Raw genomic sequence first — 26,477 nt, forward strand, 5'->3', positions numbered from 1 at the left:
CGGCTAATTTCACAGACCCCAAAGCTGCGAGCTCAGCCACTGTTGCCTCCCCTCCGCCAGGAAGCTTGCCCTGTCTCAGTCCGCACGCCATCCTGGGATTCTCCTGACCTCCCGAGTAACTCTCTTTGCATACAGGAAGGCTCACTGTTCGTGCAGAAAGTCATGTGGGTTTGGACAAGTGTAGTGTCAGGTACCCGCCAAGAGTTTCCTGCCCTAAAAATCTTCCATCTCCCCTACTCGCACCCCATTGGAACCCCTCATCTGTTTACCATCTCCAGACTGATGCCTTTTCCAGAATGTTGCATAAATGGAATAGTGTGGTTTCTCTTTCCTAGGCTTTTTCACTTAGCAATATGCATTTATGATTCATCTGTGTCTTTTCGTGGTTGACAGCTCATTTCTTTTTATTGCTAAGAGTGTTCCACTGTCTGGAGGAACCTCAGTCTGCTTATCCATTCAGTCACTGAAGGACGTCTTGGTTGCTTCCCGTTGTCAGCAGTTACGAATAAAGCTGCTATGAAGGTCTGTGTGCCAGGCTGGGGGCGGACATACGTTTTCAAACCGGTTGTATAAACACCTAGGGCTGCGGTCACCAAATGATGCTGAACTTCCTAAGAAAACTGCTCCCTAGAGCAGGCGACCTCCGCTCTCAGGTGCGAGGGAGCCGCCCTGCCCACCCCCCGCCACGAGAGCCCTGCTGCGGCAGCCTCTCCCCTTTCTGTGCTCTCCAAGGGCCTTGGTGGCTGAGAGAAGAGCGTGGGCCCCTCGCCCAGCCCGGCCCCTGCCCCGCCTCCGGAAGGCTTGGCAGCGGACGGAAGGGAAGTCCACGGGCACCTCCGCCAGGCCCCACCACCCCTGGGGCCCCACCTGTCTTGCCGGGCAGCCTGGGCTCCGGGCAGGCGGCCGGGCGGGCTCACACCTGGCCCTGCCCGGAAGGCACCCGGGCCAGCTCAGGCAGGAGCGCCGCCCGGACACTGGGGGCCTGCGCCCCGCTGCTGGAGCTGAAGGCGGGCGGCCACCTCTTCTCCTGGCCTCGGTTTCCTCCCCGAACAACGGGGCTGCTCATCTTCGGTGATCACGGCTCTGCTCCGCGCCTGCACGGCCCATACTCACTGCGGTTGTCCCCGTCCGCAGAGGGGCGGCTGGGGCCCAGGAGGGCAGTGTTCTGTCCACCCACGTCCAGCTGGGGGCGGACCCCGGGCCCGGCCTCCTGAGCCTCAGGCCTCCCAGACGGCCCCGGCAGCCGCTGGAGCAAGAGGAACAGGTCAGAGGCTGGACCTGGGGGCGGCTCTGAGACCTCAGGCCCCCAGGCAGAGCGGGCTTCCGAAGCTGGGTGGGGCCCGCCACAGGGCGGCCAGCAAAGCCGAGGACGGTGATCCTGCCCCTGCCTCCGCCATGAGCCCCTCGGGGCCGTGGGCCTGGATTCCCTAAACGCTCCTGACCCACCTCTGTCTTGCAAGCATGAGAACCAACAGCACGCCTCTGGCGGGAGTGGTTTTTTCCAGCCTCGCTCGCTGGGTGCCGAGCGCCGGTTCCCAGGCTCTGAGTCCGCATATGCAGCCAGCCCCCAGGTTAGGTCAGGGCCCAGGGGCCCTGGTGGGATAGACAGCCCCTCAGGTGGAGCCTGGCTTGTAAGTGAGGTCCGTGAGTGCGTCAATGAATGAGGAATCAAGGACCCCACAGCCCAGGACTCCCGCATGCCCGCCCCCACGGGCGGCTGACCTCCCTGGGACTTTCACCGTCAAGGGCATGACAGCGCTGACCCTCCCGGTCCCCCGGCCTCCTCCAGACGTGGCCCCAGACCAGAGGTGGAGAGGGCTCCAGCCCCGACGCCTGCCAGGCCTGAACATGGGGGACAGCCTCGTCCCGGGAAAGTGACCCAGGAAGTGGCAACCTCAGGGTGTTTTCCGGATGACTGAGGTCTCGCTCACCTCAGCACAACCGCCCTGGGAGGTGGAGGCGTCTGTCCCCGCTGGGGGGACGGGGAAACTGAGGTCCAGACAGGACAGGGCCCGCCCGAGACTCCCAGTCAGGGCTGAGCGCGCAGCAGGCTCTGCTGCCCAGCGGGGAGGCCCCCCTCCGCCCCGACCCCCGACCCTCTGATGTAATCGGACGGGGTGTGGCCTGGAGCAGAACGATTCCAGGGATCAGCAGTGGGCACCTGCCCGACGGGAAGGACCCTCGCGGCCTCTGCTCTGCGCGTCCAGCAGGGGGCAGTGCTGCCTCGCACCGGGGCCTCTTGGCGCGGACGCGTCTGTTCTCTGAGCTCCTCCACACGAGGGTCGGGCCCTACCGTCCATCTCTCGGGACTTCTTCCCCGGGGTGCGGCCCCTCCCAGCTCCTCTGGGGCCCCCCGCATCCCCAGATGGCTTCTGAGGCTGGAGGGCAGCTGGGTGAAATGGCCAGTCCACTCCGACTCTCTGAGTCCTTGAGATCGCCCCACACCCAGGGACAGCAGGGATGGGAAGTCTGTGCCCAGCCAGGCTGGCGGGCAGCAGCAGCCCGTGCCTCAGCTGGGGGCCAGCCCTCGGCACAGCAGAAGGGCCCCACGAGCGGAGGCGGAGGGGACCACGTGGGCATTAGGGGGCAGAGGACCAGGATCGCCCGGTGTTCCGTTTCCTGCCTGAGGTCTCAGCCCTGCTGGCCGCCCCTGCTGCTGCTGCCGCGCTCAGGCCCAGGATGACCCCCCGCTTCTTCTGTCCTCGGCGTACCCTGCTGGGTGCCTCTGGGGGCTCACCCCATCTTCCTGGGACGCCCTCCATTTCCCACAGGCCCTTTCTCCAACCACACTGCTTGCCTGGCAACGGCAGAGCCCGCTCTCTCCTGTCACCAGGCTCCAGCACCCAGCTCAGACCAGCCATACAGGGATGCCCGGCACAGTCCCGTCCAAAGGCCCCAGCCTCGCCTCTGAGGTTCCCCAGCCCTGATCACTCAGACCGTCACCACCGGATCCTGAGGCAGATAAACTTATCAAGCCCAGCATCTGTGGTCCAGGGGGACTGCCCTGGGCCGGGGTCACCATGGCAACTGGAGGCAGCAGGGAGGCCAGGAGCCAGGTTGCCCGGCAGTGGCCATGGGCAGCCCGGGGTCTCTGCATGACGGGGGCCCTTCAGGGGCACGGCGCTCGGCAGGAAGCTGGGTGTGAGCCCTGCGCCCTGGGTCCCTCCTCCTCTCGGGCCCCTGCCCACTGGCCACTCTGCCCTGCTCTTCCAGGACTGGCGCTCCAGCCCAGGGGTTCTCCCTCAGGCCTGCATCCTGGACAACGTGCGGGGGACCCTCAGCCTTGGGAGGTCACCTTGGCCACGGCCCTGCGCTAGCCCAGGAGCCCGCGAGGAACCGTCCGCGCCCTGGTCTTCCCCAAAGACTCAGATGGCCCCTCAGGCCCTGCAGCCAGCAAAGCCAGCCCTCCTCGGGGTCTACTTACACCTGCCAGAGGTCCCTGCAGGGTCCGCCCGTGGAGACTGTGTCCAGAGCTGGGCCAGGGCCTGCAGAGGCCGGGGTCAACGGCCAGGGAGCCCCTGGGCCTGGGCGTGTGGAAGGCAGGCCAGGGTCCCTCACTGGCGAGGAGACCCTACGGTTCTCCAGGCCCCTGGGGCTGACACACTTCCTAGACCAGGAAGGGGTCCCCACGGCAGTTATGTTTGAATTTTTATGACAGGAAACCAGAGTGGGCTGGGTGCAGAGGCTCGTGGGGGTCTGTCTCCTGTGCCCACCCTTCCAGGAGGTCCAGGCTGAGCTTGGTGGGCAAGGCCACAGCTGACTCCCAGGAGGCTGTCGCGGGCAGCGGGCCGTGGGGGCCGGGACAGCGGAGTTCTGGTGAGGCCGTGCGTGTCACGCGTGCGGGGGCATGTTTGTATGTACGTAAGCACGCAAGTCCCCGTGCGTCCTGTACATGCGTGTAGAGCGAGTCCTCTGGGGGGTCATTGGGGGGCCTGGCTCTCGGGCCTCAGGACTCATCATCAGGCTCACGGCCTCCCCCAGGACCCACCTCTGCCCCCGGTAGGGTGCGTCCAGCGCCGCCGGGCAGGGCTGTGGGCCTCAGGGCTTCCAGCCCCAGGACGCCCCGGGCGCCCGGAGGGTTCGGGGACCCGCAGGAGACGGTTCAGGGACGGCGGGCACGCTGCGGCCGGGCCCCGTCCAGCCCCAGACGGCGTGGAGGCGAGTGGGAGCAGGCGGGTGCCACTACCTGCTCGTTAACGGGGCAGCCGATGACATCACTCACCCTGGGGCCAGGCGAGCCTCCCGCCCGTCCCGGCTGCCGCGGACGCCAGGGCCGGGCTCGACCCATGACCAGCCCCGAGAGGGCTGAGGGCGACCCTCTGGACGGGGCCCAGGCCCGTGGGGGTGTCACCCCAGAGCCCTGAGATGCAGAGCAGATCCAGGAGGAGGAAGGGCCCAGGAGCCCCAAGTCAGGGTCTCCCTGCCGCAGACTGGCCGCCACCACTGTCGGAGGGCAGCTGGGGCGCCCGCTGCGGCCCTCGGGGCAGGGTGAAGGCGGCAGGCCCTCCCCCTCCAGGGTGGCCGGAAGCCTCCCACGTGGCCAGCTTCCAGCCCCGGACAGGAAAGCCCCCCCAGAACAAAGGCAAGCTGAGGGGGGTGTTTTTAAACGCTCATGTTTTGTTTGTTTCTCCTCTCACGTTTTGCTCTGAGTCTCTTTTCCACAATTCTGACACCATTGTTCGCCCGGCACCTGCGGCCGCGATGTTTTCGAGAACAGTCACGTGGGGGGAAGTAATTTCACAGTCAGTCGCGGGAAGGCCAGCTGGCCACGGGGAGAGCGCAGAGCGAGGCTTGGACGTTACTCAGAAGGGGAGGAAAACCCTCGAGAGTTCCAGGCCCACCTTCCCACCCGGAGGGGAAGCGCAGCACATAGGTGTCGTCCGAGGCCCGCGTGCCCGGCCGGAGCGCCCCCCGTCGGATCCACTTCGCGTCCCGACGTCGACTCAGAAAGCCTCCACCTCTAGAAGCAGAAACAAAACAAGTCCCCCCTCCCCGCCACATCCGCCAAGTTATACATGAGGGATAAAATTACATTTGTACAAAAATAGATTTTTTTTCTACCTTTCCCGATGCTTTAGACGTCTCCTCTCTCTCTCTGTATGTCGTCCTCTCTGAGCTACACGTCCCGGCTAAGGCATTGCTAAGGGCTGGCAACGGCTAAAGCTGTTTGCTCCAAAGCATCTTAAAATAGATGCGTCTCCTTGCCTCAAGGTATTCATTCGAACCCGGATTTCACCAAAGAAGGGGTCCTTACATACTTGCTTACAACAAGCAAATTTATAGGAAAACAGGGCCGGGGGAGAGTCTTGATTAAAAATGAACAGAAAACGCTGGTAACTGGTCGTGTGTTTGCGGATGGCGAGCAGGTCTGTGCACACACGGTCTCTATAGCGCGGGTGTTGTCGACACACCTGCATGGGCAGGGACCGAACTCCACGGCGGGAGCAACACCAGCCCATCACGCTCCGGCTGGACGTTCCGGCTGGGCCCAGCCAGGGCCTCTGCGGAGCAGGGAGCGCAGCGTGGTCTCCAGCACTTGCCCCGGGGGTCTGCCAGCCCAAACCCTGGGACGCCCAGGGCGGGGGCTGTCCTCCCGCCGGGGGGATGAGGGCCAGCAGCTGACACGGGTGCCCTCTGCACGGACGTGCCCAGGCGGGCCAGCTTCCAAGGAAACACCCGGTGGGGGACACGCCAGAGGATGGCCTGGCCGACAGCTTCCAAACCTGAGAGGTGGCTGACTTCGTTCCTGGGCCGCGGGAGCCCCACTGATGGCCCAGCGGGAGGTGATGCTGGCGGAGGGGGGCGGGGGGGCGTGCCGGAAGCATCCAGCAAGTGGGGACGCGCACAGAATGGCTAAGGAGCTGACGTTAGTGCTATCTTTAGAAAATTAAAGACTGTCCCACCAAAATAATAATTACCAACAAAATCACCTTAATTGAACCAGATGGGTCTACTGAAGGTCTGGTTAAAGAAAACTTCTATCTACTGAGTAACGTGCCATTTCCCCACCGTCACCTTTTCAAACACAGCAACGACGTTAGGATGACAGCGCCCGAGGAGAAGACGGGGGCTTGGCCCCAGGGCCCGGGGTGCGGTGCCGGGAGGCCGGGGGCTGCTGGCTTGGGGAGGGGCGGCCAGGGGGCCTCAGTGCTATACGGGCAGCCGGCCCCTGAGGCCAGCCCCCGAAGGGCCCCATCCTGGGCGCCAGGTGGTGCACGGCAGCGGGGCGGGCTGGGCGCAGGGTGGGGGACAGACCTACAAACCCACCACCGGGGGGACCCCCGGGGAGGACCCCCAGGGTGCCTGCGTCACTCTGCTGACACAACCACGCCCCCAAAGGCGGCTGAGACTTCCGGGGGGTGCTGGGCAGGCCCCAGCTCAGCCCACCTCTGCTGAAGAGGGCAGACAGGGTGGGTGCCAGGGCCCCCAGGGACGCGTCTCTTGGGGGCGGGAATGGGGGGCCCCAGAGAAAGGAGGTTCTGTGGCGTCCACACAGTCAGCCCAGGAGCCTCACACTCAGCCTGGGCTGGACCCCAGAGGGCAAAGAACGGCACCCTCTTCCCCATGGAGGCTGGGAGGCCGGCCTGTCCCCACCCAGCCTCAGGGGCACCCTTGCACCCCCCGGGGAGACAGGCTTGGGGGAAGCAGCCAAAACGCCTACCCCACTCCTGCTCCGGGGCCTCTGGCAGGGGCAGCGGGACCCCGCACACCCAGTTCTGGCCCCCCAGCTGACACGCCAGGTTCCGGGGTGTGAGACGGGAGAACGAACCGGAGGGAGCATGCGACCCTGCAAAGAGGCCCTGAGAGACCCGGCCCAGGACGCAGGGCCTGCTGGGCTGGGCAAGTCCCCGACCAGGGTGGGTGTGGACGGACACACGATGACAGCCTGTCTCTGGGAGCCCCCCCCTCCGTGGGTGCTGGAGCTTGGCCACTCCCCACCCCAGGGACCCACGAGACACCAGCCAGCCGAGGGGCCTCCCTGCCCAGAGTGCTGCAGGCCCCAGCCAGCTGTCTGTTCCCTGTAGCGGAGTGCCCACAGGTCCCTCCAGCTCTGGACGCCGCTGGGCCTCCCTCAACGTGCGCGGCCGACCGAGGCCCCTCCCCACCTCCCATCTCCGTGGGCCTCCTGGGTGGTCAGCAGACCTCCAGTCCACTAGAGATCGGGCACACCCTGCAGGCTTGGGGCCAGTCTCAGCCCACTGCACAGGCTGGAAGGTTTGGGGGTGGGCTGGACAGGACCACGTGGGACCAGAAGCTGAAATCAGGACAACGCAAAGAGAACACGGAGGTGGGAGGGGTGTGCGGGTGTCCCTGTAGCCTTAGGTGACCCCCAAACCCAGCACAGAGGTCGGCTCCTAATCTGACTGGCTTAGGGAGCAGGTTGAAAGTCATCTTTGGAAAAAGGACTCACCCTTCACTCTGAGGGACCAGAGCCCCTTCTGTCCTCCCAGGAGGTGGGTGGGGGTCTTTGGCAGCCCCCCCCAACCTGTCCCCTCCTCCCGATTGCAGGTGAAGCTGGGCGGGCAGGGCGCCAGCCAACACAGGAGGCAGAGGGATCCTTGCAAATAGAGGACCTCACACGGGAAATTGCCAAACCCAGCGACCACAGAACGTGACGGAGCCCAGCCGCCCTCTGACCGCTGCAGCTCCGGGGGTGGCGGCATGTACCCCGTGAGCCCGCCCAGGATCCCCCCCGGGGCTCACACCAGCTCCTGCCACTCTGGAGGCTGCCCCAGGATGCCCGCTGCCCTGGTCCAGACGAGTCGTGTGGAAAACGAGGAGGCTCAGCAGTGGCGGGCCACGCCCCCGGGTCCAGGCGGCAGAGGAGGGCGGGGCGGGCCGGGACCAGCGGGCCTAAGTCATCTGGTGCGGGGCCTCCAGCATCTCCATGAGGAAGGTGTCGATGGGCGTGTCCCCGATGAGCTTGAAGAAGAAGAGGTGCTCCAGACACTTGAGGCCGATGGAGCGCAGGGCGGGCAGGCGCAGCAGCAGCTTGGCGAACCTGCGGATGCAGCCGCGTGAGCAACGCCACCCTCCCACTGCCCCGCAGCTGCCCAGGGAAGGGACCGGGTCTCACCGCCCCAGCCCCCAAGGCTGCCACCACAGGGGACCTGCCTGAGCCGGGGGCCTTGAATGGGGAGGGGTTTCTTGGGCAGAGGATGGACGCAGAAGGGGCCAGGGCCCAGGGGTAGAAGACCCCAAGAGGACAGCCCCAGGGCAGAGATTCAGGATGAAGGGCCGGTGGCCGGGCTGGGGTGGGTTGAACAGGGCTTCGTGGAGGAGTTAAAAGGTGAGGCGGGCTTTCTCAAGGGCAGCAGGAGTCGCAGTAGGATTTTACGTGGGAAGAAGGGCTCTAACGGCAGATCTGAGCACCAGCAAAGCCCCTGGCCGCAGGGCAGCCCCCTCTCGGGGTGAAGCCGCTCCTGAGATGGAGGAGCAGGTCTGAGCTCCAACAAGCCTCCAGGGGGGCTCACGCCAGCACCCACCTTGCCCAGAAAGAGCTGCAGCAGGGCAGCCAGCTGTCGGACAGGGCAGGTGCCGGGAGGGGGAGGAGGCTCCGCGGGCCGTGCCTGCCCCACTGCAGAGGTTCTGGGGAGGACACTGCACGGCGGAGGGGCAGGGGAGGCTGGAGGGGGGGCGCCTGGAGCAGGGACGCCAGGCTCCTGCGCGCTGTGCCAAGGACAGCTGCCGTGTGGGACGGGGCCCAATGCCCCCAGCCCGGACGTCCACATCTCCCCGCCCCGTACCCCAGTCCCCGCCCCAAGTGCTTCCAGGCCTTCTCCACACGACCCTCTGGGGACCCTGGGACCTCGCTAATTATTAACAATGTCTTATTTCAGGGGGAAAGCCCCGGGCTTGGCTGCAACACAACCCACGTTTTAAAGGCAAAAACGCAGCTCGGAGGCTGGAGCGGGGCCAGAGAACGCGCTGTTTTCTGCTGAGCTGGCGAGATGGGCCGGGGCGGGGAGCCAGGAAAAACAGGCGGGCCTGCCACCCCTCCTCCGGGAAGTTTCACTTTAAACCAGATGAGGCTGGTCGGACACTTAACTGTGTGTGTGCTGGCTGGCGCAGCGGGCAAAGGCAGAGCCAGGCCTGGGGCCCTGGGGCCCCACCCCCTCCCGGCAGACAGAGGCCGGTCCAGGAAGAGAGGAGGCAGGAACCTGGACAACCGGTCTGCGGCCACCTCCTCCCAGAAACCCACTGCGCGCCCGGCTCGGTGGACCCGGCAAGAAGACAAGTCCAGCCCTCCCGGGCCCGCGGTCGGCAGGGAGAGAGACACGCAGGCTCTGTGCTCAGCCCACGGCCATCTGCTCCACACACGTTTGTAAAGCACCTACTGTGTGCTGGCGTCTGTCCCTGCCGGGGCGAGCACACCAGGGCCCTGCCTCGAGCCGGTGGAGGAAAGCACTGCCTTGGTTTACGCGCTCTAGAGCCATGCGTGCCTACTGCGCGCCAGCACAGGGCCCGTCTGTCTGGTGGGGCTGCAGGGAACTATGAGCGCGCGTCCGCTGGAGGCCAAAGAGCGCCTGGGTCCCCAGCTGCCCTGGGTGGAGGAGGGCAGCTGCCTTCTAACCCACAGGCGTGTCTGAAGGGCTGGGGGCAGGGGTGGGGCTGCCCCAGACCCCGAGGTCCGTCTGGGCGGAGGCTGCGGCCGGGTCTCACCTTCCTGGCTGCTCAGGGTACTTGTGTTTGCAGTACGCCTCCAGGGATGCGTAGACCTTCTCGCGAAGCGCCTCCACCTCGGCTGGGTTTGAGAGCCCCTTGGAGTCTGCGAGGGGGAGGGGCCACAGGTCAGAGCCCGGCCCCGGGGAGCGGGGACCTAGAGCCCTCACCTGGATGAGGCTGCCCCGCGCGCGCGCGCCCTGCCTGCTGCGTGCTGGCCACTCGACCTTGGGCCAGTCCCCTGACCTCCCGCCACGCCACTACCCCATCAGGAACATGGGGCGGCCCTGCTTCCACCACCCCTGGTTACCACGGCTACCGCGTCACCTCCGGAGGCCTTGGTGCATTGGGTCTCAGCCCCTCTGAGCCAAATGTAGGCTCCAGGCCTCCTTCTGTCTGAAACAGCCAAACCCACACTGTGGGGGCTGGAGCCACCCTGAGACCTGGGACCCTGGCAGCAGGAGCCTGGTCTGGAAGGGGCTCTGCCTGTGGACAGAGATGCCTGGGACCAGGGCCACCAAAACCCCAGGGCCGGCGGTGAGGACCGAGGCGCACGGGCCGCCCTGGGTCGTCTGGGCAGTGGTCACAGGCCTTCCTGAGGCAGTGAGAGCTCCTTGGTCGGACAAAGCTAATCCCCTCTCTGCCCCTTCGTCTCCGAGGTTACCCCGCAAGCCGACACCCGACAAGCCTCTCTCCACTGACCCCCGACAGCAGCCTCCTCTGGGCACTGGGATTCGGGCTCACCGCCCTGGCAGGCATGGTCCACCTGATGGCTTAGGAGGCAGAGGCTGGAGCCCCCCTGCTGCCCATCTGAAGCCAGTGTAGCCCTGGGGACAGGCCTACTCTTGGGTGGCCTCTGAGCCCCAGGCCAGGGGCCCCCACACCGGCCCTGCCCCGGCTGTCTGACATCCCAGCAGGGGCACCGTGCCCAGTGTGAATGCCACTGTGGCCTGGGGTCCTGGGCACCTCGGGAAATGCAGACTCCTCTGCAGCTGGGCCCCCGGTCCCCCCACACCTGGGCTTGTGCCAGCTCTGGCCACCTCCCTTCCACCCCCAGCAACCCCAAGTCTGGACCCCAGCAGGTAAAGCTGCTTGACTTTAGTCAGGTAAAGCCTGACAAGGTAAAGCCACGCTTGACTTCAGCAGGGATCCCACTGGGAACACCTGTGCTGGCAGGGTTGTGGGCTCACACACAGACCTGGAGACAGATGCCCCTGGAGACGGGCTGTCCCCACTAGGGGACCCCAGCTTCACCCCAGCCTGACCTTCAGCGCTGAAGCCAACGGAGGGTAAGGACTCAGGGCCCACGGGCGCTGCAGCTGCCCTGCCCTCTCACCGCCGGGTCAGCGCCCTGCACTTCCCCGAGAAGCCCTCAGAGCCCACCCCTGCCCCCGTGCCCCCTGCGCCCCAAGACCAGCCGGGCTCCAGAACTCTGGGAGCAGAGCCCATCACAAGCCAGACAGGCAGGCTCAGAGGAGAGGCAGGCTCAGAGGAGAGGCAGGGGGCTGACACTGCCCTGTCAGTGGGCTATGGGGCTGCGGTGGGCGCCCCGCTGCCTGGGCCCCTCAGGGGGCGGACGCCGGGCCTGGATGGCAGGCAGTACCGGGGTTGAAGAGGACAATGGCGCGCAGGCAGCCCAGCTCCGTCTTGTCCATCTGCATGTCCCGCATCTTGGACACCAGCTCCGTCAGCACCCTGTGGGGGAGGGCAGGCAAACATCAATGTCCAAGTCGGACCGTGCCCCTCCCGGGGCCCCCCAGAAACACCCCCAAAGGACTTAGCGCAGGCCTGGAGGGCAACTGAGAAGGCTAAGGCGATTCAGACAGGGTAGGACAGTCCCTGCGGCCAGCCGGTCCCTGTGGCCCTGAGAGGGGAGGGGAGGCTCCTCTCCTCCAGGTCCCGGAGCTCAGCATGGTGGGATTTTATTCCAGGAAACCGGAGACTAGAGGGGGACCACAGGACAGAGAGGTGAACCAGGGTCCTGGACGTCGGGGGCGAAGTCCACCAGCACACGTCCCCGCCCAGCTGCAGACCAGGCCAAGGCCCAGATGCACATCCCTGCCACTCCCTACGTCCGCGGGAAGGCACCTCCAGAGCACCTGGGGCCCTGGAGCTGTTAGCTGGGCGCATGGCCGGGGAGGCATTTCTAAATGTGCCCTCAGACGGACGGGCTTGCTAAAGAAGCCGTCTATGAGCAATACGATCCTCTGGAGAAAGGAATGACACCCCACTCCAGTATTCTTGCCTAGAAAATCCCACAGACAGGGAAGCCTGGCGGGCTACAGTCCACGGGGTCACAAAGAGTTGGACACGGCTGAGCAGCTAAGCATGTAAGCAATAAACCCAGCACCCCACAGCCCCTCTTGGAGCTTGCTGAAGGCCCTGAAATGTCCTGTGGCAAAGACACACCCTACACTGTCTAAATCAGTGCCTGCCCAGGGTGCCTGGTGCAGGCAGGTGGGGGGAGTGGTCAGGAGTCGCCCCCCTGTTCTTCCTGAGCTGTCCCACGTGGTAGCGCGCTCCCGCATTTATCCCCAGGGGGCTACAGTAGGGGTCTCTGTTGCTCCCCCCCCACTTTAATGCTATTGTACTCAGGGGCTCGGGCATCCCTCGTGGCTCAGCTGGGAAAGAATCCACCTGCAATGTGGGAGACCTGGGCTCGATCCCTGGGCTGGAGAATTCCATGGACTATATAGTCCATGGAGTCACAAAAAGTTGGACATGACTGAGCGACTCTCACTTCACTCAGGGGCTCACCTGGGACCCCGCCCATCACCTCCCCTCCCCGCGGGTCCACTCATCCTGTGCTGCAGCGCCCCTGCCCGAGGGACCCTGCCCCGCCCCTCCCCAGCCGCTCCACCTCTGGCTGGCTGAGCTGACACCCAGGTCCCCAGAAGGCCCAGGTACTCTGGGCTCACAGGCAAAGCCAGCCAGGGATGGGAAGTGACTCCGCCAGTGGAGACAGACGAGTCGTGATTTTGAAGCCTGAGAACGGGGTCACTGACCACGGCCCAGCACCGGCCGCCTGTGTGGGTGCTGAGAGGGGTGGGAGCAGAGAGTGGCGTCCCCACCAGGGACGAGCCCAGAGCAGCGCTGGGACACGGCCGCGCGCAGGCTCACGTGCCGCGACGCGTTGGAGGAGTCCTCCCCAGCTCCCCCTGGACAGCATCACCGTCTACTCTGCGTTACAGACGGGCCGCTTTCCTTCCCACACGCGTATATGGAGAGAAGGACACCGCCATAGGAGCTGGGGTACGCGGGCGGCCCCGGGGATTTTGATCTTAGGGAAGTCACTCAGTCGTGTCCGACTCTTTGCGACCCCACGGGCTGTAGCCCACCAGGCTCCTCCGTCCATGCGATTCTCCAGGCAAGAATACTGGAGAGGGTTGCCCGGTCCTTCTCCAGGGAATCTTCCGGACCCAGGGATCGGACCCAGGTCTCCCGCGCTGCGGGAAGACGCTTTACCCTCTGAGCCACCCAGGACTTTGTCCTGGGGCTCTTCTGCTGTCTCCAAAAGGGTAACCTCCGTGCGCGGCACAGAGGCTGCGCAGCCGCGGCGGGGCCCCCACCTGTCGAAGATGGCGCCCACGCCCGCGCTGTGGGCGCTGTTGCGGTGCACGTGCAGCCCGGTGGCCAGGAGGATGCCGTCCTTCACGGCGATGGAGCGGTGCGAGAAGGAGGCGATGAGCAGCTCGTTCCAGCCTGCGGGGTGCGGGGGCAGGGCACAGGGTCACCGTGGTCTCCCGGCCCTGGACCGCCCTGCACCGCCCGCACAAGGCCCCGCCCCGCCCCCAGGCCTCGCCCCCTCGCCCCTAGGCCCCGCCCCTCGCCCCTAGGCCCCGCCCCCGGCTGAGCAGGAGCAGAGACTCATCCCATCCGCAGGGCTCCGCGGCCCCGCCCTCGGCCCCGCCCCCAGCAGGCCCCACCCCGCCCCACCGGGGCCCCGCCCCGGCCCCCACCGGGCCCAGGGAGGCAGTTCGCACCCTCTCGAGGCAGGGCCTCCGTGGAACCCCGAGCCCACGACCCTTCCACAGGAGGCGGCTCCCGGGCACCGACGCTCTCGCGTGCCCCCGGCACAGGCGAGGAGTCCCGCACAGAGCAGCTCCTGCAGCTGCTTAAGCCGGGCCCTCGACACTCAGGTGCCCGGGAAGTCCCTCTCTGTACGTGCCAGACGCCGGTGCCACGGAGCCCAAGGGAGCCCCCGGACCCTCCTGGGCAGCCCCCACTGCAGACTCCCAGAGCTGACGTTTTGGGGGTGCCACAAAACAGTAAATGATGGAGCCCCAGGAGTGCCGGAGCCAAAGGGGAACCGATGCCCTCTCTCCGAGAGGCCCTGGCACACGCAGCGTGGGCACAGAGCTGGGGAGGGCAGAGAAAAGACCCCGTGCGCACGCGCTCCTGCAAACCGGATGCACAAGCTGTCTCTGGAGCGTCACCAGCCACCGTCTCAGACCCCAGCCCGGAGCCCACGGAACACTCGGCAGTGGTGCCGGTGACCGTCACCGGTGCCCCAAAGGTTCTGGACTGGTGGCTGTGACCGTGTCACAAGGGTGATGCTTTTCATCATGACTCGACCCCACGAAGCTAGTATTGCCCCACTTTACACAGAGGAAGACAGCCCGGGAGACAAAGAGACTGCCCGCTCAGCTCAGGACCTAGGGCCCCTCCCAACCCCGCAGGTCGGCATCTTTTCCTGTGGGCTCTGGGGCTGGGGTCTGTGCCCCAGTCAGAGTGAAAGCTCTTCCAGGGACTGTCCTCCCGACCCCTGGGCCCATCGTGGACGGACACCCACTGGCCAAACACCAGGGCCCAGGGGGCTGAGGATGAGACCTCGAAGGGGCAGAACCAGGCCCCCAGCAAGCCTGCCCTCCTCTGAGGCCCCTTCCCTGGCCCCGTGCCCCAGGCCTTCTCCCCAGCAGCCCCCCGGCCCTGTGTCCCCAGGCCTTCTTCCCATCAGCCCCCGGGCCCTTCCCCAGCAGCGCCCCCCCCCCCCCCCCCCCCCCCGCCCAGGACATCCCACTGAGCAGGAGCAGGGCCCCGCCCCCTCACAAGGCCCCACCCCTCCACCCACCAGACTCCGCCCCTCTACCCGCCCACCAGCCCCCCCCAGGCCCCCGCCCCTCCCCTCACAAGGCCCGCCGCTCACCTGCCCGCAGCAGGATGACCTGGTCGTCCAGGGGCAGCTCGGAAAAGTGCGGGATCCGCTTGGCCCACTCCACCAGCGTGAAGAGCTGCTTGTCAGCCGCTTGGCAGATGTTGGTGACGGGGTCGTTGGGCTGCGGAGGGGCACCGTGGTGAGCACCGGACCCGGCCCCTACACGCCCAACCGGGCGGAGGGAGCTGACCAATGCCCCTGTGACTCCGACGGCCTCAGGCCCCGAACCCCAGCACAAGGACTCAGCGGACACGGCCAAGTGAAGGGTTCTGAGGGGAGGTTACCCTGGAAGGTGTGGGTGGGCCCGGGGCTGCCACAGAGGCCCTGCTGGAGGTGGGGGGAAGGTCGGAGGGCAGGGAGGACGTGAGGGGACCGAGGCCAAAGTCAAGGAGGGAAGAGCTGCCGCCCCGACGTGGAACAAGGGCAGGAGCCGGGCCCGCAGGCACCTCCAGAGCTGGAGAGGCCGGCGTGCGGCCCCCCGGAGGGCCAGCCCTGCCCTGACTTGCCCAGGGACACAGATCTCAGACTTCGGGCCTCGAGAAGTAAGGCAGTAAAACCTGTGTTGTTTTAGGCACCCGGTTTGCGGTCACTTGTCCGGCAGCCACAGAAAGATCACCGTGTTACGACCCACTCGGTCCCCACCGCGGCCCTTGGGCTGATGCCGGGTGACCTCGTGTTGCAGACCAGGCTTGGGGAGGAGGTGGGCAGAGCCGGCCCCTCTGGTTATGCCGCTTCCTCCCAGACTTGGAGGTGGCACACAGACAAGGGTGCACCAGAGGCCCTTCTGGAAGGTTCCAGTCAGATGGGGCGTGCGTGTGTGCTCAGTCATGTCTGACTTGAGACCCCACGGGCCGTAGCCCACCAGGCTCCTCTGTCCATGGGATTTTCCAGGCAGCAATACTGGAGTGGGTTGCCATTTCCTCCTCCAGGGCATCTTTCTGACCTAGGGATCGAACCCCTGTCTTCTGCATTGCAAGTGGATTCATTAGCACCAAGGCACCTGGGAAGCCCCTAGCCAGAAGGGACGCCAGGTCATCCTCACAATCGGGGGACCCCGGGCAGCCTCAGTGGCTCCAGGCTCTGGCCTGCGGGGCTCAGACGGAGAAACCGCTGGGCCCTGGGGCGTGGGACCAGGCAGCAGACGCGGAAGCGCCTCATCCCAGGAACCAAGTGGGCCAGGAGTTCCCCAACGGGGTGGGGAGGCCTGGAGGAGCTTCCCTGAGAGAAACCGTGTGCCCTCCCGCGGCGCGCGGTCTAAACAATCCAGCCACGAAGGGCCTGCTGAGGGCTCTCGTGGGAGGCCTGTGACAGATGGGCACCAAGGCCGGCAGAGTGGACGGGGACCGGCGTGCAGGAGGAGGACCTGGGGCCACAGGAGAAGAGGCTTCCAGGGCGCACGGCCAGTCAGGGAAAGGGGTGGAAGGCGCCAGCACCCAGACGCCCCCCCAAAGTCACCTTCACACTGAAGCCCCTCGCCCCAGGGGGCTGGCCCACACAGCATCCCCGCCTCCGCCCAGGAGCACCAACCAGAAGCCCGGCACTCAAGGCGAGACGCCACGTGCCCAAGCCCAGCACACCCTCCGGGCATCGCACACCCATCCCGTCCACCAGAGGCCCACAGCCACGGGCAGAGCTAGCCTGCACTGGGGACCCGGCTCACCCGAGCGACACACCCAGCAGCTAGCGAGCCAGAGCCCGGGGCCAGACTCCACTCCTCTGGGACCCTGCTCCGTGCCCTTCCAGCCCACAGGTGGGAGCCCAACCTTGATGGCGGGGTCCGGGGCTGCTGCACTGAGGGGGGCAGAAGGCGTGGGGAAGACCGACCTGTCCCGGGCTGAAGCCCCAGAGGTCGGGCCTTCTCTGGCCACTAGCAGGAGCACCCCCTGAGCCCCCGGGGGGCCCAGAGCAGGCCCGGTGGAGTAGGTAGGGCCTTGGAGGCAGGTGCCGGGTCATACCTAGAGCTGGGGGCAAAGGTTACCTGCACCGGAGGTGCGGGACTAGGCCTGGAGGGAGGGGGTTCCCCTGGGGGAGGAGCTCGAACTCCACCTGGCTCCATCCTGCTGGGTGGCCCCCGGCAGGACTTAACCTCTCTGAGCCTGATTCCCACAAAAAGACAAAACAGGCCTCGCTCAACAGCAGTTTCAGGAGCTCTGGCCCCGTGCTGGAGAGGACGGGGCCTGCCCTGTCCTAGGAGGGGACCGGGGGCCCCCAGGCTGGGACCTGAGGCTCCCCCAGGGCAGACAGGTGTCCCTGGTGTGAGGGAAGGGGCCCAACGAGCCAGCCCCAGACAGGGACACAGGCCAATCCGCCAGGAGCGTCCACAGGAGGGCAGAGCCCCCGCCGGCCAGCCCACCGGCCTGTCCCCTAAACCGCCCGCTATTCTACATTCCCGGAGCGCGCAGGGGGCAGCCTTGTTTCCTTGAGACGGAGTCCTCGCTGGACAAGAGTAAACCCTGGCAGACCGCTGTCGATCCCTGACTTTTCCTTCAGAGTCTCTGCTCAGTCGTGAGGGCCCCGTGGCAGCCCTGGCTCCCCACTGGGACTGGAGAGGGGCCGCTGGGTGGGGTCTGACCACAGACCAGAAGGGCTGTCGAGGGTCAAACCGAGGGGGGGGTCACTGCACACGAGAGGCAACACCCCCAGAAGGAGGGGGCCTGCCTCCCCTGGCGGGGCAGCCAGATGGGGGGTCTGAGAGGGGCTGCAGCCTGGGGCGCCCCATCACAGGAGGACAAGGAAGCGGGGTGTCCTGAGACCGCAGACAAGACGGGACCCCCACGCTCTGAGACTGGGCGGGGGCCATGAGCGAGCACCTACAGGCACGGCAGGGTCCCGTCCCTGACCGCAGCCGGGCATGGGGAACAGTGTGATGGCGAGGATGGAGAACGGACCACCACTCGCTGCGCCGTGACCCCTACAGCATCAGGGGCGCCGAGCCCCCATGATGGGGGCACAAGGGGGTCGAGCGGGAAAGGGCTCCCCGAGGAAGGGACACTTTCCAAGGCTGAAGCTGGAGGAGGAACAGAGGAAGCCAGGGGCCCTGGGGCTGCGGGGGGCGGGGGGTGGGCAGGGCGTCCAGGCCACCGTGAGCCAGGGACGGAACGGAGAGGAGAGGCCAGAGGGACCTCAGGGCCACCCTGAACCCACACGGGAGACACAGACCACGCTGAGACCCAGGGCTGCCCACAGGCCTGGCTGAAGGATGGGCCAGAGGTAACAGGAAGCTGGAAGGGAGCCGTCAAGTCCTGGGCTTTGAGCCCAAGAGCCGAAAACTCGCCCACCTGATGGGCAGCAGAGCCTTGTGGATGTGGGGCGGGGGGTGACAGGGTCCCCCTCCAGGCGCGCTCCCAGGAGGTGTGTGATGACGGGGTCCCCCTCCAGGTAGGGTGTGATGATGGGGTCCCCCTCCCAGATGGGGGGTGATGATGGGGTCCCCCTTCAGGCGGGGGGGGTTATGAGATGACGGGGTCCCCCTCCCAGGCGGGGGTGATGAGATGACAGGGTCCCCCTCCAGGCGGAGGGCGGTGATGGGATGACGGGGTCCCCCTCCCGGGTGCGCTCCCAGGGCCCCCGCCCCCAGAGCAGAGCAGACAGGCGTGGGCAGGGCGCTCACCGAGCTGGGGTTCAGCCCCACACTGGCCTCCACGTAGGTCTCGGTCTTGGGCTCAACGGCCAGCTCGGCCTCCAGGATCTTCTCCACGGGCATGTCCTCGTTGGCGCTGCTGGTCGACTCCACCTCGCCCTCGCCCCGGTCCTTGCCGCGTTGCCTCTCCTCCTGCACGGCTGGGGCGGGGGGGGGGTGGCCACTGGTCAGCCCGCAGCTCCCGCGGCAGCCTCCGCCCCTGGGGCCCAAGCAGCGCGCCCGCTCGCTGGCCAGACCGCAGCCCCGTCTCTGCCCCAAGCCCGGCCTCCCGCTCCCGGGGGGCTGTGCGCTCTGAGAACAGACCACGCCACCTCTCACTGATTCATTCAACCACGGTTCACACCAGGACCGCCCAGGGCCAGGGCAGACGGGGCCCTGCTCTCAGGAAGCCGATGGTTCAGCGGGGATCCCGAGGTGGAGTGAGAAGGGCTTTGATGGGCTATGGACGCAGGCAAAGCCAGGAAGGCTTCCCGGAAGAAGCGGCAATGAAGTTGAAGGAACAGAAAGATAGGGATGGCCATCCAGGCAGGGAAGGGGGCACGCACCAAGGCCGAGGGCCAGAGCAGAGATGCTGCTGCAAGGGCCTCTCGCATCAGCGAGAGATCAGAGCAGGCCAGGCTCCTGGACAGGGCGCAAGGGTCCCAGGAGAGGGAGAGGGTGGGATGCAGACCTCTGAAGGTCCACGCCCGCTGCGGGGAGGAGAGGGGCTGGGGTGAGACACAAACCTGGGCGTGAGCGGGGACGTCAGGGCCGGGTGGATGGGGGACGGGGTGGGCGGAGGGGGTGTCCAGCATGAGGCTGGAAGACTAGGCAGACGGGAGCAGCTTAGTCTCTGGGAACCCAGGAGAGAGAGAAGGGTTTATTTCAACACGCCCCGAGGACACCCACGCAGAGAAAGGCCGAGGGGACCAGGCACCCCACGCTGGGTGTTCACAGACCCTCGATCTCAGAGCCCGTGCAGCTCAGGCCGTCCTCTCCCAAGAGAGGCTCAGACTTCCCTGAGGTCACCCCGCAGGCCAAGGGGACGCTGAGCCAGAGCCCCACAAAGCCCTGAGGGCCTCCTGCAGCGTCCTGGGCTGACCCCACCCCCACCCCTCTGCTGGGGACAGCAAGGACCCCGGACAGAACAGTGGGGGGGAGTCCGCAGCGGGAAGAAGCCTAGTCCAAGGTCGGAGGGGCTGCCACACAGCCCAGCACCCTCCCAGCGGAGCCCTGGGCATATCGGGCGGAGCCCTGCGGACGCCCAGACACCCGAGCTACAGCAGCAGCACCAGGACTGGGCGGTGCCCCCAGCCCCCCAAGCCCCCCAAGCCCACCTTCCCGTGGTCCTGCCTTGCTGAGCCAGAGCGGGTCCAGGCATCCCCTCGACACCCCAGGGGCCCTCAGCGCCCACCTCAGACAGGGCTCCACGGGGCCCCTGGGGACCCCAGCACAGAGCAGGGGCTGGTGCGAGGCCACTCGTGGAGGGCTGCGGTGCACACACAGCCGCCGTACTGAGCAAAAGGGCCTGCTCGCAGCCCCTCACCCCCAGGGGCCGGGGGAGCCTCCGTTCTCTGAGCCTGGGGGCATGAGGGCTCCCCTCTGGGGCTCCCTGGGGTCCCCAGGCCCCACACAGCCCTGTAACAGCCCATGTTGACCCCTCTCCATCAAGTCGGCCCCACCGACGACCATTCAGAGACACCGGGACCCATTGATGCCCTTCTCCGGGCCGTGGGGCGTCCTGAGGGCCAGCCTGCCCTCCTTCCTGCCTCCACAAATGGCTGTTCACAGCTGCCCCCTGCCAGGGGCTTCATTCTCTGAGCCCAAATGCTGACTCAAGTGAGGGACTTTCCGTTGGCGCAGCTGGACTCCGAACAGGGGCCGGCCGACACTGCGAACCGGACCAGCTGGGCCACGGAGCAAGGCAGGCCTCGGGCCAGAGCTTTCGCAAGCCTGGCGCTTCTGCAAAGTCTGACAGCTGGTGGGGCTGGGTGGGAAGCTCAAGCTGGCCGGCTGGCCCCCACCCCCTACCACAGCGGATGCTGGGCTGGGCCAGGCACCTCCTCAGGTCACCATCTGTGCAGGGGACTGGGTCACAGGCCAGAAGGGTGGACCCAGCGTGAGGCAGCCACACAGGCCCATCTGGACCATAGCCGAGTGACAGGAACTTAGAACGCTGGCGGGCAGTGTCCCTGAGACCCTGAGGGTGGGGTCCCCAGGGTCTGTCCTCTGGACAGAGCTGAGAGGCAGCTGAGAGGTGCGTTTTACCAAGTGGGGAAACTGAGGCCCAGAGCACCCCTCACGGCTGAGCTCTCAGGAGAGCAGGCGGCTCAGGAGTCAGATCTGCTCTGCCCTGGGTGAGCCCCAAGCATCTCCGGGCCCCAGCACCACCCCCCCAAGTGAGACTAATGGCACCCACCTCCCGGGGATCCACGGGCATTGTCCTCCCCTCTGTCTGCTCACAACTCCCGCCCCCAGGCCTCCCATGCCGTGGCCCAGTTATGGGGGTGCCTGCACTTGAGACAGCCCTGGGCCCAGGGGTGCTGACCAGGGGACCCTGGCTTGGGGGCGGGCAGGCAGAACTAACTAGGAAAGCTCTGTGAGTACCCTCACTGTAAATATTATGGTTTTATTTATAGACGGCGGTGGGAGGCGGGGGCTGGGATTCTTGCTAGGCCAGGTGAGCCGTCGTTTACACGTGGTTGTGTGTGACTGATGTCCAGCTGGCGGGAGGCCTCAGGCAGGAGGGGCGGCCAAGACAGGGCCTTGTTCTCCTCCCAGCCCAGGGCTGGGGCGGGGGGCTGCACGGGGATGCTGCGGGAGAGCAGAGCTGGTGGGACCCCCGCCAGGATTCCCAGGAAAACCCCTGGGGCCAATCCTCCCCAGCAGCTGAGCCAGCACCTGGAGGGGTGCTAAACACCCCAACACAGCCAGGGTCCCCGAAGTCAGCAGACTCAGGCGTGGGAGCCCTCTCCCCTGGGGAGTCGGGCAGGGAGCTGAGAGGTGGGAGGGGGCGTCCGGGTGGGGGAACCCCACGCCTGCTGCCTCCTTTGCTTTGGGCACTTCCCCTGTCCCCTGCAGGGCCCAAGGGGCAGGCAGGATGGGATTCCACCAGGGGCTCTGGCCCAGCTGCCCCTTCTCAAGGGCGGAGGGGGAGTCCCTGCCAGAGGCCACAGGGCGAGTTAGGTGCCTCCAGCTCAGAGGACCCGGCCCTCCTACTCCTCAGCCTGCACACGATAACGGTCACGTGCACACAGTCACACATGCACACAGGCTCACACCCATGCACCCACACATGTACACCAGCACTCACACGGACACACATGCACACGCACACACACACAGGCTCACAGATGCACACGTGTGCACACAGGCTTGCACACACACACAACCCCACACATGCACACACACACACAGATGCACACACTCACATCACACATGCACCCATGCACACAGACACACACACTGATGCACACACATGTGCACACAGGCTCGTACCCACACATGCACACCAGCACACACACTCACATGCACAGCACACACACTCACATGCACACATACATGCACCCACACGTGCACACAGGCACACACACAGACTCAAATGCACACAGACACGCACCCACAGATGCACACACACAGATGCACACACACTCACGCATGCACCCACAGATGCACACAGGCACACACAGATGAGCACACACACACATGCACACCAGCACTCACACAGACTCACATGCACACTCACACACACACGTGCACACACACGTGCACACATGTGTCCACATGCGCGCACACAGGTGCACACAGGCTCACACAGATGTACACACGCGCACACACATGTGCACAAACTTGCATCCACATGCGCGCACACAGGTGCACACGTGCACACAGGCTCACATGGATGTAAACACACGTGCACACACAGATGCACCCACATGCGTCCACACACACATGTGCACACAGGCTCACACTCAGATGTACACACACATGCACACAGGTTCACATGCACAATGCACACCAGCACTCACACACAGACTCACATGCACACACACGCGTCCACACGTGCACACACGCACAGATGCACGTGCACATGTGCACACACAGATGCACACATACATGCACACAGGCTCGCATCCACACATGGACATCAGCACACACAGAGACACACATGCACACTCACACACACCCATAAGTGTACACAGGCACACACACAGACACATGCATACATACACACACCCACACGTGCACACAGGCACACACATAGACGCGCATACACACGTACCCATTCTGTGGCCACCAGTCTCCTGCCCCTCCACCCACCATGCCCCCCCGCCACGTTCCTCTCAATAGGACTTTGGGGGAGCTTGCCGACACTCCCATGCACAGGTAAGGAAACCAAGGCTGGGAGAGGCAAGGCCAGGCACCCCCCGTGGACAGGGAGGTGGGGACCCGGCTGGGGCTCTCTCTGCAGTAGAACGTGGTGCCACACCCGCCTGCACATGCACGTGTGCGCACACACACACACACCAGGCTCCGTCTCCACAGCCGTCGCTCAGAGCCAGCAGACGGACACAGGAAGGAAGCGGGGAGCGGCCTTCCTGAGGGAGGAAGCGAGGCAGAGAGGGGACAGTGGGGTGACCCCTCCGGCCTGCTGCTCTCACCCCAGACGGGAGCCAGGTCTCCCTCTCAGACCGGGAAGCCCTACGTGCCAGCCTGCAGCCCTCATCAGACGGGAGCACCGATAGGCCCCGAGTGCAGCCGCGTGCCCAGCGGACAGGCCTGGACCCAGCCGGGGAGGCCTGGCCTGCGGGCACTTCCCACCTGGGCCCCTGGCCCCAGGGGCCGCGTGAGCGCCGTCACCCCACACGAAGCCATCACCTGCCATGTCTCTAGCTAGCCAGCCCTCCCTGCGGTCAGCCAGTCCAGATGCCAGCCCCAAGCCTGTGTCCCCGCTGCACCAGAAGCGATCAGAAGCCTCTCACGTGGGTCGTGTCGGGCAGGGCCAGCCGGCATGGCTGCCCGCCACGGGGCCGCACCTAGGAGGGCTCGAGTGGCCCTGGGGGCCCGGAGCCTACATGTTCCTGCACAGGCCTGGGGGGCACACCGGGCCCCCATCGCCGGCACTGCGCTGCCCCAAGTCATGCTGCCAAAGCGCTGCCCCCACCTGGGAGCCCTCCCAGCAGGGCTCACACCCCGGGGCAGGGGCAGAGAGGAAGGAGACTGGCGTGCAGCTCACTGGCCCGCAGAGCCCTCTGCAGGGCGGGCACCACGGCCACTCCAGAGGGTAAGGCGGTGGGCTTGCCCCCGCAGCAGCAGGGAGCCAGACAGTGCCGCACGGGCGAGCCAATGGAGCCGCCTCCCGCCGCCCCCGGCCAGCGGCTCTCGGGCCAGCGAGGAGTTTAACGTCGTGTTGGGAGCACAGGAGGGCCATGTAGGAGTGTTTTTACTGCCTGCTTGTGACTTATAAATCCAGCGGGAGGTGAGGGGAGGTGGGTCCTGATGGAATCAGGTATTTATCTAATGGCCCATAAATCAGGCCTTGAGGGCCGCAATGCCTCAGGACGGCGCCCAAAGCTCCAGATTCATGCATCAGATGAGAGCGCGGGCATACGGCCCTGCAGGCATGACCCCCGAGGCCCCCTCCCTCCCTGGGGTGTGCGCAGACAGTCACGGCACAATGGGTGGGTGAGTGTGACCAGGCAGGGTCCCCAAAGAGGCTCCGGATATAGCAGGTGCCCCTAAGAGCCACTAGTGGGCAAGGGCAGGGGGGTCAAACCCGCTGATCCCCCAGACCCGAGACTGCAGCTCCCCCGGGACAGGAGACGCTGTCTCCACTCTGACCAGACCTTGGGGGGACAGACCACTGGGGTGTCCCCCAGACTCTCAAGTGGAAAGCTTGAGAGGGCCTTAGGAGAGGGTCAGCACTTACTGGACTGGATGGCCCTGGGGACCTGTGTTCGGTTAGCTGCATCCACTGGGGGTCTCACCTCTGCACGTGCTGCCCCTCCATCCAGATACGCGCTCTGCTGAACACCCCTCCACTCCTCAGGGGTCAGCTGGACACCTGTCCACCAAGTGCTGCCCAATGCCCACAGCAGGGCTGGGGCCTCCTCTGGGCTCCCACAGGCCCCGGGCTTCCCCGAAGGCAGCACTGACCACTCCCAGGGGGCCCTGCCTGGCTGTGTGATGGTCACTTTCAATGTACAGATGGCCACAGCTCGCTGACCCACACCTAGGTGCAGACTGATCTACTGCCCACCACATGTTTGCCCCCTGCCCAAGTGTCCATCCTTCAGGAGCAACACCGCACTCACCACCTCCAGGAAGCCCACCCTGACTACATGGGGCAGCCAGAGGAGCTGGGGCTGGGCACAGGCCTCCCCACACCAGGCACACGCTTCCTCTGCCCTCTTGCTGGCCTTGAGGAACAAGGTCAGCACTGGAAGCCAAGGCCCGGTTCCAGCCCAACATGTGACCGTGGCCGAGCCCCGGACCCTCTGGGCCCCAGCTTCTCCACCTGCACACAGTAGGGTGGGCCAATGTCTCTATGGAACACATGCCCAATGAGGAAGGCTGGGCAGGCAGACCACAGTCAAGCCTCCAGCTCACGCTGGAGCCCAGAAGGCACCCCTCTGCGGGGTCCACAGGCACACTGCCCCTCGCCAGTGCCGAGACCCCCGTTCCATCACTGCTTCTCAGCCTCAAGGCACAGATCCTACAGGACCACTGGCCCAGCTGGGGTCTCGGGTCGTCAGCAAGGAGGACTGGGCTCCAGGAGATAAAGGAAAGAGATGAAGACTGCAGCCCCCACAAGAGGGTGGTCCCCAGCGACGAGACAGCTGCCTGGCTCCCCCACAGGATGGGGAGAGGAGGTGCACACACACCAGCCTGTGGGGACCGTGGAGCAGACGGGTGCAGGAGGGACATGCAGACCCTGACCCCAGACAGCACCTCCCAGCCAGGAGGCCCCAAACCTGGGCCAGGGAAGCCGAGGCCCACAGATGGCAAGGGGCTGTGAGGAGCCTGCCCCAGGCTCAGGCCCTGGCCGGCGGGACAGCCGGACAGTTTCAGTGACCCTGGGGTGCAGCCTTCCGTGCTCCCTGCCCCACCACCTGACACACACCTGCTGTCAACGAAACCCGGCCCCAGTCCCAAGGCCGAGAGGCCTGCAGCCCAAGTCTCTCTACTGTGAGGACCTGGGTCGTGAGGCACCCCCGCCCCGACTGCAGGAGGAAGCAGAGCCCAGGACGACCCAGCACCCAGCACGCTTGGGTTGTCCTGATGGTCTCCAGAGCTCCCTACCACCCACCCCAGCCCCGGTCTCCTGGACCATCCTCCCGAGTGGCGGCATGCAGGCCCCAGGACCCACCTGTACACTCTCTGGGGCTCATTCCAGGTGGAGCCCCCACCTCCCACCTCCCGCCACAGCCCCCCAGAGCCCAGGCAGTCGGCAGGGCCCACCGGAACCGCAGAGAGGTTCTGATGGATACCTCTCCCCAGCGGGGCTGGGAGCCACTGGCAGGCAGGACCAAGGGTACCTCTCCTGTAACCCCAGAGCCTGGCACGACGCCGGTGCTCAGGCAAGAGTCAGTGAGGGAGCCCAGGGCCCCCAGGGATGTTTGCTAATCCAGCAGCAGCGGCGGAGGCCTCTGCAGAGAGTGAGCGCCCCGTCGTCAGAGGTGTGCCAAGGAGCCGCGGGCAGGGAGGGCCGCGCCCGGCAGGCCTACCTTCGCGCTTCATGCCCATGGCCAGGCACTTCTGGTAGCGGCAGTACTGGCAGCGATTCCGCTGCCGCTTGTCGATCAGGCAGTCCTTGTTGTCGCGGCAGGTGTACGTCAGGTCCTTGCGCACCGTCCGCTTGAAGAAGCCCTTGCAGCCCTCGCAGCTGTACACCCCGTAGTGCTTGCCTGCGGGCGGGGCGGCCGTGAGCGCCACGCGCGGCCTGGGACGCGGGGCGCGCGGACCCGGACACCAGGGCCCGCATCCTCTCTCTGTCTGGGCTGGCGCCCCGGAAGGGCTCAGCCGGCCTGCTGGGCTCTG

At 65.9% G+C, this 26,477-nt stretch overlaps 1 protein-coding gene across 6 annotated transcripts in view; it reads right to left on the bottom strand.

Annotated features, from left to right (window-relative positions):
- Positions 1 to 4,597: 4,597 nt before the first annotated feature.
- RXRA (retinoid X receptor alpha) overlaps positions 4,598 to 26,477 on the bottom strand; it is a 90,210-nt gene continuing 68,330 nt past the window's right edge. For all 6 annotated transcript variants that reach the window (XM_061154220.1, XM_061154223.1, XM_061154224.1 and 3 more), the window contains exons 4-10: positions 26,165 to 26,344; positions 18,429 to 18,598; positions 14,810 to 14,939; positions 13,233 to 13,365; positions 11,267 to 11,358; positions 9,664 to 9,769; positions 4,598 to 8,002 (exon numbers count right to left, since the gene is read on the bottom strand). In XM_061154220.1, the coding sequence (XP_061010203.1) occupies positions 7,855 to 8,002; positions 9,664 to 9,769; positions 11,267 to 11,358; positions 13,233 to 13,365; positions 14,810 to 14,939; positions 18,429 to 18,598; positions 26,165 to 26,344 (959 nt within the window). In that variant the 3' untranslated portion in view covers positions 4,598 to 7,854. The remainder of the gene's footprint in view (positions 8,003 to 9,663; positions 9,770 to 11,266; positions 11,359 to 13,232; positions 13,366 to 14,809; positions 14,940 to 18,428; positions 18,599 to 26,164; positions 26,345 to 26,477) is intronic.

Source organism: Dama dama, chromosome 11, assembly GCF_033118175.1.
Source record: "Dama dama isolate Ldn47 chromosome 11, ASM3311817v1, whole genome shotgun sequence".
NCBI lineage: Eukaryota > Metazoa > Chordata > Mammalia > Artiodactyla > Cervidae > Dama > Dama dama.